This window comes from Pinus tabuliformis, chromosome X (assembly GCF_031772625.1).
Source record: "Pinus tabuliformis cultivar Carrire ecotype Pingquan chromosome X, CPIR1, whole genome shotgun sequence".
Classification (NCBI taxonomy): domain Eukaryota; kingdom Viridiplantae; phylum Streptophyta; class Pinopsida; order Pinales; family Pinaceae; genus Pinus; species Pinus tabuliformis.
In genome coordinates, this window is record NC_142308.1 from 1,606,014,002 (window position 1) to 1,606,027,200 (window position 13,199).

Below are 13,199 nucleotides of genomic sequence, written 5' to 3' on the forward strand. Positions count from 1 at the left end.
GAGAGTGTTCTTCAGAAGAAGATTCCACATGTTGATCTAGTATAGGAATCCCCCCTTCAAGATGTGGAATCTGATTATCAAATTCTTGAAATGATTTCGTTTTTGCGAATCTATCCAAGCGATCAAGTTGCCGCTCAACAACATTGTCAGATTTGGATGGTTCAAGAAAAATTACATCTCTAGATACAACAAACTTTTTATTTACTTCATCATAGAGGCGGTATGCTTTGGAGGTGTTTGAATACCCCAGGAAGATACAGTTATGACTTCTAGCACCAAGTTTGTTTCTATGTACCTTTGGTATCAAAGCACAACAGGTGGAACCAAACATCCTGAGATGTTTTACCGAAGGAACATGTCCATACCACAATTCATAAGGAGTCTTGTTTCTTATAGCATTAGATGGACATCTATTCTTTATATATGCAACACATAGAACAACATCAACCCAAAACATTATCTTTACATTTTTGAAGAAAAGCATGGATCGTACCATATTCAAGATTGTTCTATTCATTCTTTCAGCTACACCATTCTGTTGGGGATTATAAGGCACAGTTGTTTGATGTTTGATCCCATGTTGGCGAAGATAGTTTTCAAACTCATTTGATATATTCTTTTCCATTATCAGTGCGAATAGACCCAATATAAGATTGTGCATCATTTTCAATCCATTTATGAAAATTCTTGAATGTTTGAAAGGCATCAGATTTGTTCTTCAATAAATAAACCCAACACATTCTGGTGTAATCATCAATAAATGCCATGATATATTTATTTCCATTTGCAGAAGGAACATGCATTGGACCACATAAATCTGAATGAATGAGTTCAAGCTTTCTATGTGCTATTGAATGTGAATCATGAAAAGACTGTTTGTTATGCTTTCCTAGAATGCAAGCATCACATTGCTTATGTTTCCTAGGAATTGTAGGCAAACCAACAACATCATCTTTCTTCAATAAGCGGAGACTGTCATAGTTTAAATGTCCAAATCTAGCATGCCATAATAAACTTAATGGAAGTGTACATTCTTCATGATGAGAAATATATGAGAAATGTTGTGCATGAGCAGAGGTTCCTTGCAGTTTGAGAAGCCTTTCTTCTTCTATTCCCCTCATGACAAGTGAGTGGTCAGATGCTTTTCTTACCTCAAGCTTGCCATCAAACATATGAATGGAGTGACCTTGCTGGCGGATGTGAACCAAGGACATCAAGTTTCTTTTGAGCTGTGGGAGATATAGAACATGATCTAGAAGAAAGTTTGGAAGACCAGGCAGTTTAAGCCTGATTGTGCCAAGCCCTGATGGCTTGATTTTTGACTGATATGCAAAGTATACTGCTCCATCAACATTGTCAGTGAAATCTTCAAAAAAATATTTTCTATGAGTCATATGATAGGTTGCTCCTGAATCAAGCAACCAATCATTTTTCGAAGAAGCAAGTGAAGCATTAAACAAATCTTCATTTACTCCAATGTTACATTGTGCCTCAATATAGTGAGCGGATTCATGTGCTTTACCTTTGTCTGTATCATCAGTTCTACCTTTCTGTTGGTTTCTTTTCTGCTCAATTTTGTCCCATGGTAGCTTGCATGTAGAAGCATCATGTGATCCATTTCTTTTGCAGCGAATGCAGTGTAAGTCTACCTTTTCTCCTTGAGAATGTCTGCCCCCCCTGCCTCTGAAGTATCTTCCTCTTCCTCTTCGTCCACCTCTTCCTCTTGTAGAATCTTGAGCAAAATGCTTTTCTTTATGAGCAAGGCACACAGTTTCTTCAGACGATTCAGGGGCTGTCTTCTTTCCAAAAGCTTTCTCTCTTTCAGCAAACTTTTTCACAAGAGAGTCAAAGGTTATATCTTTGAGATTTCCATTTGCTTGCAAAGACTCAAGATAATTGGAGTAATTAGGATAGAGTGCCTTGAGAAAAGCAATAAGAGGGATATCCAACTCAACCTTACTGGAATTGATATCATGCATTATAGACTTTACTTCAGATGCAAGAGCAAGAGGATCATTATTTTTCAGTTCAAGAGTGAAGAGTTTAATCATGAGCTGAACAACTTCAAGTGCAGAATGTGAGTCATAGAGTTCTTTCAGCTTTTGTAAGGCTTCAAAGGCAGTTGAATATGACGAAATGGCGACTCACCTCTTCATTTACAGATGCTACGATTAATGCATAAGCTTTGCTGTTCTTTTTTTCCCAAATGACAAGCTCTTTGTCTGAGGTAGGCTGTACTGGGTCTTTGTCTCCTTCTTCGACACACACTCCTTTCCACAACTCATTGAAGATGAGGGTGTGTTTTATCATCCGGGACCATTCAGGATAGTTCTCCTTGCCAGTGAGAACTATTCCTACCATAGAGATGATTGAATGCATTCTGTAAAAAAAACTTATGCTAATAGAATAATACTTCTGATGGCAAAAAAATGTGCTCTTCTGGAGAAAAAAAACTTCTGCTGCTAAAAAAAATGATTCTGATATGAAAGTGTATTCAAAACCATCCAAAATCTGAGCAGGGATAGAATTCTGCTACGCCATTTATATATCATTGACCATTGAAAGGAATGCTGATAACCATGCTATCACTATCATAAAAATCTTCACCGCATATAACTTTTTTTTAATCCATGATATGCCATGTCCATCATATAAAGGCAATATGGAAAAAAATAATACGCATTTGAAGTGATATACAGTCATAGTTTAATATTTTAACACCAAAAAGGAACGCCCAACGAATATCCACAGGAAAAATACCGCAGCCAAACACTAACCATCAACTCAAAATCTATTGAAATCACCAGGCAAATTTTATGCAGGTGTGGTAGCGGCCCTAAGATTTCATTTTATGCTCGGCCCTTTCTCTCAGATGACGGTTTTAATACCTGCGATTAAAACGGTTACATCGTTGAATGAAGAAAAAAAATAACACCGCGCCACTCTGCAGTGCACCTAGATTCACACAATTTTGTGGGCAGAATAGTTTCGACAACCCAATCGTTTTTCTCTATATCAGCAAACCAGCAAAAACATGTGGCATTTAAAAAAAAACTTCAATGTACAGTTCAACTTTATATGTCAACTAGCAAATACAATGCCAAAACAATCTTCACAAATCGTTGAAACCAGCTTTATATGCCAAAACAACATTATATACAATGCCAAACTGTGTTATAATACCGAAGTTAAGAGCAGCAGCGTTAAGTCCAGTAGTGTTATAATACCGGTGTTATACCTTAGCGTTAATCTCGTCCAAGCTGCATTACATCCACTGATTGCTCAGGGCTGGCTGCCTGCTCATGCAGTAACACTTCATCAAAACCGAAAATCTACCTCTACATTCCAAAAGAACTAGCTCGGAAATGTACAAATAGGAGAACCCGTCCAAGGATTTGAACCGCAGGTAGATTCTTTGGAACACCACACAGTAACTCAACGCATTCAAACAGATGGTCAGTGGTCAGAGAATATGTCAGGCGCAGGCTTGGGTTGAAACTCACAATGAATCCATGCGTATAACGCATAGCAAAATGGAACACACACACAATGAATATATTAAACAATGACTGGGATTTCGCAGGGATATGACAGACATGTCAGCCTGCAGAACATGGGCAGAATATGAGTAGAATATGCAGGAGGGAGTTACAAGGAACAAGAGTTAAAAAGGAGCTGGCTCTGATACCATGTCAGGCCAGGCAGTAACTCTCCAAAGGCAGTAAAACTGATTCGTCTATTATTCCATAGGTAGGCTATTATTATATACAATAGGAGTGATTGTTCAGTTCATCTCCCGATGACTGTTCACATTCCTAATTTATTTATTTATACAAATTCCCCCAATCATGAAGATTAGGTGTCAACAATTATGGAGAATCTAAATCATGTTTTATTGTTTAAACCTTATGATACATACACTATGATTTCCGTTTAGTTTAATTAACTGTTAAGATGTTGAGTATAATGGTAAGGGGATAATGATGCACATGTGGTTCTTATAGCGATGATGTATCCTTATGATTATGATGTTATGTCGAGGTATATTGACATATTCATTTACTACATGATGATAGGTATTTAATGTTGATGTTATAACTTATGATGGTATTTCATGAGGTGAAGCATGTATTATTCATAATGTTGCGATTAACTATGATGAATGTTCTCATGATGACATGCAAGATTTGGCATATGGACTAATTTCTATGATACTATGATGGTATAGCTAATGCATTGGTTGCATGTTGAGGTATGATGATTGACAGGACTCCACAATGGGCCGAGAGGGCCGGTTTATTTAATGATCTCGTGTGAGCCCATACGCCCAAGGGAGAATAATTAACATCATATGGGTTGGGGACAAACTCAATCAACACTACATATGCCAGTGGTTCCTTTGTCTTGTGTATAGCTCTTGATGGATAGCTCTAGAAGAGCTATGAGACCATCTTGAGGAGGCCACGTGCCTGATGTTCTAGGCTAGGTGCCTAGGTGCCTAGTATTGGATTGGGATGCCGAAGTCTGGAAGGGATGTAAAGGACTTCGATGCCTGGGGCTGTGCGCCTTAGTAGTTGTGGAGGGAGTGGGCCAGCCTTGCGAGATGCCCGGGGTCATTGAGTACTGGACCGGATGCCTGCCTTGGGGCAGATGAGGTTTGAGTCAGGCGCGAGCCTTGGGGCCAGCCTTGGACTAGGATACAGATTGGGTCAGGCTTATGCCTGGTTCCGAAAGTGGGAAAAAGGACAGAGATTCCTTGAGATTTCCTGGGGTGTTGGGGACTTTCGATGCCTGCTGGTTATACTAGTTCAACAGAGGGTGTTGGCAACATGAAGCAAATAAAATAATAAATAATAAATAATAAAACTTAACTTCGGGACGAAGTTCCTTAAAGTGGGAGAGTATGTAATATCCCTCCCCTTAATAATAAATAATAAATAATAATAAATAATAAAAATAATACAAAAATAATAATTAATAATAAAAATAATGAATAATAATAAATAAATCACTTAATAATAAATAATAAAAATAATAAATCATAAATGTTAAATAATAAATGATATTAAAAATATATACAAAGAAATAAATAAAAAATAATAAAAATAAAATAAAAAATAGTAATAACCATATTAAAGCTCTAAATAAGAATAAATAGAAATAAAACAAGAAAACTATAAAAAAGAAGGAAATAAAACAAGAAAGCTAAAAATCAAAAGAAAAGTAAAGAAATAAAACAAAAAAAAAAGTTGCATGCAGACACATGGAGTGTGTGCATGTGGTTCCCCTTCCAATGTTTGTTCTATTTAATAGATGGTGAGGAGGATGGGAGGTATTCTATCATTCCGAGATTCTATCTTTCATTCTCTTGGGAGAATGGTATACTAAGACTTAGGAATCACTGGCAGTAGTACGTTGATTGAGGGCTCGGGGGTGGCCAGTTGTAGCAGAATCCTTGCACAATTGGGCCTACGGTTGGGTGAAGAGTCGTTACGGCAGGTCCACACAGAAAGTTATATATGCAAACTGCCAGCCTTCAAAGTTATGGAGAAATCAATTTCTCGAACTGGAGGCAAACCTGGTAGCTCTGGAGGAAATACATCTATAAATTCGGAAAGTAGTGGGTGCAATTTATCCGAGGACTTCTCATTGGTAGGAACCATTTCTACCACATAAATTTTGCACCCTTTCCTCATACACTTATTAACTTTCTTGGCTGATATGAGGCGCAACGTAACACCTCGTCTAATCCCTTTCATTACTTTGGTTTCTCCTTGGTCATTTTTTATGAGGACTGTCTTATTATAACAATCCAGTGTAGCTTGATGGGATTCAAGCCAATCCATTCCCACGATTAAGTCATATGTTCCGAGAGTTGTACCATATAGATTCATCTTGGTATCACACCCCCCAATGTTAACACTACAATCTCTTACCATTGACCCTACTGATTGCTGAGAGCCTGACGCCATTTCTACCATTCTAAAGTTACTTTGCTCATGAGCTGTCAATCCACATCTAAGTATTGTTGAAGGTGAAATAAAACTATCAGTAGCACCTGGATCAATTAACACAGATAGAGGGATGTTATTGATCATACCTACAGATTCTACTACAGTGGCTTGGTGCTCAGCCTGGCGATGGTTTGTAGCTGCATGAATTCGATGTGGGTTTTGTGGTCTTTCTCCTTTTGCTTTGTATTCCTATTGTTTAATCCTTGTTTGATAGCTTGGACAATCTTTTCTATAATGTGGACCTTTACATTGCCAACATTCTACTTGTGCCTGCTTCTCACGTTGTACTTGTCCTTGGTCACCAAATCTTCTACTCCTCCCATTAATCAAGTAGGGTTGACCCTTACGTCCTCTTGGAGGCGGTCGAGAAGTTGCGCTAGCGATCCGAGAAACAATGTTTTGTCTTCCCTGAAATCTATATGGCTGCCCCCCTGGTTTATTTAGCCTCATTGTGGAATGCTCCTTTCCTGAACTTTCATCAACTACCATTTGTTTCTTCATATTGATTTTCCTCAAGACTTGTTTGGCTAAACTAGTGGTTGTTGCCATAGTGGTGGGTTTCCACATGGCGACTTTTGCTCGGACTAAGGGGTCGAGTCCATGTAAGAATCTTTCAGCTTGACGTCTATCATCAGTGATATAGTCCACGTGATGGACCAACGAATAAAATTCAGCTTCATAGTCCTCGATAGATCTACCATTCTGTCGTACTTCATGGAAAGCTCCTACTTGTTGGTGTTTGTACTCCTCTGATAGGTACCTAGTTCGGAAGGCTTCCTCAAACATTTCCCAAGTAACTTGTACTAGGGTGACTTGCATCTTCGTTTCTTCATTTACCCACCATAATAAGGCATCTCCTTTTAGTAGACTCATTGATATCTGGGCTTTTTCCCTAGAAGTGTATGCCTTAAAACTAAGTGCTCTTTTGACAACCATTACCCATGCTTCCGCTTTTGAACCCCCTTCTAGACCCGTAAACTCTGGTAATTTGGATTTTTGGACTTCTTTCATAATATCAAGTGTTGCTTGTCCATCTTTGACATTGAGTTGAGAATTTAGATCTTGTCTCTGTTTTTGTTCCAATTCCTTTTGCACATTTCCTTGATCTTGTCCTTGGCTTGAGACCCAGTCCTTAAAGATATTGGTCATTTCTCCAAGGGAATGTAATATAGCTTGCTCAGCTGGGGTTCCTATCTCTGAAGTGGCGGGAGGTGGTGTTTCTACTCCAAGGTTGTTTCAGGTTTGTCTTCGACGTTTAGGAGCCATGATCTACCCTGTAATATTCAGTGGATTTATACATTACCTTTATGCCAAAAGCTACAACAAATTTAGAATATGTTTGAATTTAAAATATACATTTAGTTACTCAATTGAAGTATAATACTTAAACCATAATTTATCACAAATTTCGAAGTATATAAAAAAACATGGAGTTTATGAGTTCATCAATAATCACAATTTTGTAGTATAAGCCATAAACCTTAGAGAATTGGATCCATGTAAAATAAAACAAAATTCGAATGAGTAAAGCATTATATGTCACAATAATATTAATTCTGCAGATTCATGACTTTAAGTATCTGTTTATGCAATCATTACTTATGTAGAAAAATAAATGGATTGTTTTAAAATACGTGTAAGAAAATGTATGAATCACGCATAAAATATATATATATATATATATATATATATATATCCACACCATGAAGAAGAGACACTGCCACCCGACACTGGATCGGATGACTGGGAAGGTTATTCTTCCCCAACAAAAAAAAAACCATTTTATTAATTATATGGTGTGCCTGCAAGCGCACCCGCGAAGGCAACACCATTTTGAATCCCTTAAATTACAATACATTTAGCCATAGAATTTCCTGCATAAGGCAAAAGATTGTAAACTTGTGGCCATGGCTATGCGTGTTCCTGCAAATTCCATTATTCCTTTCGACAATAATGTCGAGAAATCTGCCCATACTATAAGATCAACTGATCAACCTCACATTGTGATTTGAAACATTCGTTGAGATTGCTCTGCAAGGACAAAAACGAACATCCCGCTCCTATCTATTACCCATGATGTTGGCTTCATTCCTCTGTCCAGAACCGTTATTAGGACAACAGTTTGAAGGGCGAGTAAACATCATCAAGAGTTTTAAGGAGAGACTGGCAAGGGCAGAGTAAACATCAATAGTTAATCCGAATTCAATTTACAAATCTAAATACCTCTCCCTATTGCATCAGACTCAGAACGATTGATAAGGTCGCCAAAACTGGTCACTGTAAATTAATCTCTGTGATCAACTCAACTCAAAATGTATCAGTCACCACAAAATTCTCCTTCTCATGGTTCCAACAATGGAAACAGAAACGAAAATAAATACGAAGGGATGAAACAATCGTCCTACGGAAGCGCAAGGCAAGATGTGCAATTGGCTTATTCATCTTCTAGTGCGGGCAACGCCAATGGTTCTATCAATAATGACAATATGGATCTGCAGAGAGCCGCGGTTGTATGACTTCAATCTCTCTCGTCAAAGACACAGCCGCTTTGTGAACCGGGCTATGGAACATATGAAGCATGACATACTGCATCAATTTGTTTGAAACTGCAAAGTGAAAATATAAGTTCCTATGGCATTTTATGATTTCTAAATGCTGTAGTTTCCTTGCTTCTTTTGACAGGATGCCAATTTGCACGACGTTGACGATGTTGACCAACGGAAGGAAATAACACAAACATATTACGCGATGAAACATTAGTCTAAAAGTGAGTTAGTTACACTACTAGCAGTAATTTTGTTGGACTACGACAGTTCAATAAAACCACAATTTTCAATTAAATTGATACATGCATTCCAAACTGGTGATTTTTTTGAAATTTGCAGGGCTTGTACAACTGTCAGATTTCTTGGACAAAGAACCATCAGTCAACATGGTTATTGCTTTATCAACATCGGTGCAAGAGAGAGGCAGATTTTTTTTTATTTTTTATTTTTATGATCCTCCATGCAAAAAACATCAGTCCCACATTTATCCTAATCCATTTCTTCTCAGACAGACTACTTTCTTCATTTGAGCATCCTACTATGGTTCCTGTTTCAATTAAATGCACTTGGTAAATGGTCATTAGAAATAATATTTGCCAGAGAGTGGTCACGAGTTCAGTCCAGAAGGAGTCATCACGCACAAATACAATAGAAGCCTTCCAACAAATGGTAACATATTCCGGTCACCAAGAGCACGATGGTTTCTCGATTTATGGGCGCCTGGCTTCAGAGTTAACTCAGGGAAACAGAGATGAAGTTGAAATGAATAGTGGGAGGATTCGTTTCAGAATTCATGGTCGGATATCGCTCAAGAGGCGGAGGTAATAAAATTATCATGACACGAATATCATTTTAATAACCAGAGCAATTTCGGAATAATTCGGCACATAGGATCATAGGATCTCAGTCCACAACATGAAATAATATGTTCACCTTGCTATCCAATGTGAGAATATAAAACAGGGAAAAAGCTCGAAATATTAAACAGGGCATAAGCTCGGAATGACAAAGTCCTATAGACCCACCATATATTGAAGGAAACATAGTACAAGTTTCTGTGCATATTTGATATAGAATTAAGAAAAGCATTAACAGGACTAAAGGCAAAGTTTGGATCTGTTCTTCAGTCGACGACCATTGTTGAATTGCGGAATCTTTAAAGAAGGTGATCAGATGCTTTTAGAAAATACCAAAAATCAGTAGTTCTATTTAATTTATTTGAATAGAATTTGCTGCTATGAAGTAAATGCAGAATCGTTAAAGAGATGATCATGTATTTTACGAAATAAGCAAGATGGCAAAAATTCTCGGTTATATTTATGTTATTTACACAGAACTTTTCGCTGCGAATGTATTCAGATAAGATAACCTAGGGTATTCCAAAACTTACCTACCATTTTTAATAGTTAAATATCCAAGTAAATTGTCCTAGATATTTTCAAATAAATCAATTCCGGTATTGAAAGGCAAAACCTTTAAAAGAGGTGATCAGCAACTTTACAGAAAATGGGAATATGGTAGCCTATTAGTAATCACCTTAATGGCCAGTGACTCACTTCAGCTAACGTTCGTTGCATGATTCATTTTAATCTTTGCAATATCTTTTATGGCTCTACAATTGCTATCAATCAAAATCTCCACAACAATTGAGGAAAAATCACGGTATTCTAAAAGGTGCGATCAACATGTTATAGTATTCCATTTGTATTGAAGAATCACCAAAAACCAAAAACCAATCAAAATATAACTATGCAGTAAGTATGCATTGAATAAAGAAAATTTACGTGCATAGAGAAGGTTTGTAGAAAAATATGCGGCCTCCTGGAAGTAATCATCCTGTAACTTTAAAACAAGTCAAGTTAAAAATTCCAACAAAATAAATTTTTCGGATGCCCATAGGCCCTAACGGTTAAACTTAACTCTGATACCATATGTAACAGTAAAAAAATAAATTAATTTCTTAATTAAAAAAAAATGCTGACAAATAATTTTATATCTTTATTACATGACCAAGGTTTGCTAGATGACAACAAGGTTTTGGGGACGACTCGTCACCCAACCGTAGGCCCAATTGTGCAAGGATTCTGCTACAACTGGCCACCCTCGAGCCCTCAATCAACGTACTACTGCCAGTGACTCCTAAGTCTTAGTATACCGTTCTCCCAAGAGAATGAAAGATAGAATCTCGAAATGATAAAATACCTCCCATCCTCCTCACCATCTATTAAATAGAACAAACATTGGAAGGGGAACCACATGCACACACTCCATGTGTCTGCATGCGACTTTTTTTGTTTTGTTTTATTTCTTTACTTTTCTTTTGATTTTTAGCTTTCTTGTTTTATTTCCTTCTTTTTGATAGTTTTCTTGTTTTATTTCTATTTATTCTTATTTAGAGCTTTAATATGGTTATTACTATTTTTTTATTTTATTTATTTCTTTGTATATATTTTTAATATCATTTATTATTTAACATTTATGATTTATTATTTTTATTATTTATTATTAAGTAATTTATTTATTATTATTCATTATTTTTATTATTAATTATTATTTTTGTATTATTTATTATTTATTATTTTTATTATTTATTATTTGTTATTAAGGGGAGGGATATTACATATTAGTATCTAATGTTGTGAGAAGCCTGTGCTGGGACGCTGAAGTTTGCTTCCAGAATTCTGAATAAGTAGTGGCCTTGAGTGATTCATTTTTCTTCTTAATTTCCCTGTACCTAGCAAATATACTTTGTTCTGTAGTGTTCTAGGTTAGTTGTCCTGTCTGAACTAATTCTAATGGATCCTGAGTGACTGAAGATACAAGAGAGCTTGAAAAAATTTCTTCAACTCTTGGGAATCTTGTAGCATATGGACCTATTAAAATTAATGTGGTTTGTTCCTGTGAACTCTCTTCCTGAGATGGCTCTTCAACAGGGTTATTTTTCTTCTTTTTATACATCATGAATTCTAACTGTTGAATTTACGAAATAAGAGGGGATATACTTTCCCTTGTCCTTTTAGCATGTTTTTCCTGTGGTGTTGGAGTCTGTGCAATTGTAGAAATAAAAATTTGCTCCTTTTCTTCCCGTAATATGTTCTCCTGCCATTGCTCTTGGTACATGTATTGTTCAATCTCTGGTCTAGGAGTGTGTGCAAAAGGAGTGTTCTACCCGTAGCTTAGAAATAATCCCCAAGGGATCATAAGACTAAGTAAAACTTAATTTAAATTTCATTTGTTTCAAAAGGAGGTATGCTTCTTTTGTTGCTGCTCTAATATTACAAATAAAGGGTCCAATATGAGCTTTTAATTTAAACTGAGATTTCTTCATAGCTGACACAAAGTGCAGGTCATCCATGTTCGTCATCTGCCTAACATATTCAAGTGCAAAAATTCTAATTGGTACAAACATAGGAAGTTTATATGCAGGAAGATCACATCCATATACTCTTATCTTTGTGTAGTTTTCGTACAAGTACCAATCTCCAGTCTTGTTGTGAAGGCAAATCCCCTCTGCGGACAGAGGCGGTCCCTCTAGCCCAATGAGTTGGTCTAGCAACAAACCAAACAATCTAATACACACTTTCTTAGCGTATGCTTGACAAATGTAGGAAGAAGGAGGAACCTACCTCTTTTTTATGCTAATCGCTCGATCTTTAGAGATGGCTTTGAATCTTTCACTCCAGGCCTTGTTCCTTAGTTGTTCTTCATGTCAGGAAACCTACAAGGAAGATCAAAGTATTATACAAGATACAAGAGAATATATAACATACATCAAACATTAACTACTTAACAGATCAAGGAACATTAAGCTAATAGCATAAACATTTACACAATTATGTAAAGTGAACATCAGATGTATATATTAAGAAACTAAAAAGGGAATCATGCAACCTATGCCTTGATGTTGGAGCCCTATTTTTGGTGGATGTCCAAGTCCAATCAAAGACCCTTCAAGCACTCCTTCTCCAAGCTAGAGTGGGTAGCATGTAAGCATAATCTCAGCATAGGGATGCAACAATCAATGACCAACCATTTGGGGATGGAAGAGAATGAATTTATAGGAAGGGAGCTCGACCATATCAACAAGAAATATCTAGCTCGTTGTTCCCGAAGGTTCTAGTAAGCGAAGCTTCTCCTCAAGTTTGGGAAAGCCTGCCATAAGAGGTTCAAAGCGAGTTTTCTTATGAAAACTCTCGCTGGCAGCGCAAGTGTATAACTAAGCAACCTGTCATCAGCATGGGTAGACAATGGAGCAAAACACGCTAATGCCAAAAATTAGGTTTTTAGGCAACCTTCTCCAGAATGGATTTAGGGCAGTTTTATTTTGATTCTTCAAGGAGGCTATGATATGTATATCATGATGGATATGCCGCACAGTAGCCAATGTTTCGGCACTTCGGGATATGGCACGGGAAGTGAACAGGAGATATGACAAAATATTGTGTAATAGGTGCCCCCTAAAGCATGAAGGCAGAACAAGGAGTGATGGTTGGGATGCTTTACAAGTCAGTGCAAGGATGAGAACAACATCGTCAGGAGACTTGCAAATGAAGCATATACATATACATATCTAAAACTCTGATGATGGTGCCTAACGATACATAAATAGGCATCTAATAATACATCATTTTGTGGTATT

General features: G+C 36.9%; 1 protein-coding gene across 1 annotated transcript; it reads right to left on the reverse strand.

The window, feature by feature from the left end:
• Positions 1-5,513: 5,513 nt before the first annotated feature.
• LOC149146184 (uncharacterized) lies at positions 5,514-5,972 on the reverse strand. The gene has a single exon (XM_089452691.1). The coding sequence runs from the start codon at positions 5,970-5,972 to the stop codon at positions 5,514-5,516; it is 459 nt and encodes a 152-aa protein (XP_089308817.1).
• Between the last annotated feature and the right edge of the window lie 7,227 nt (positions 5,973-13,199).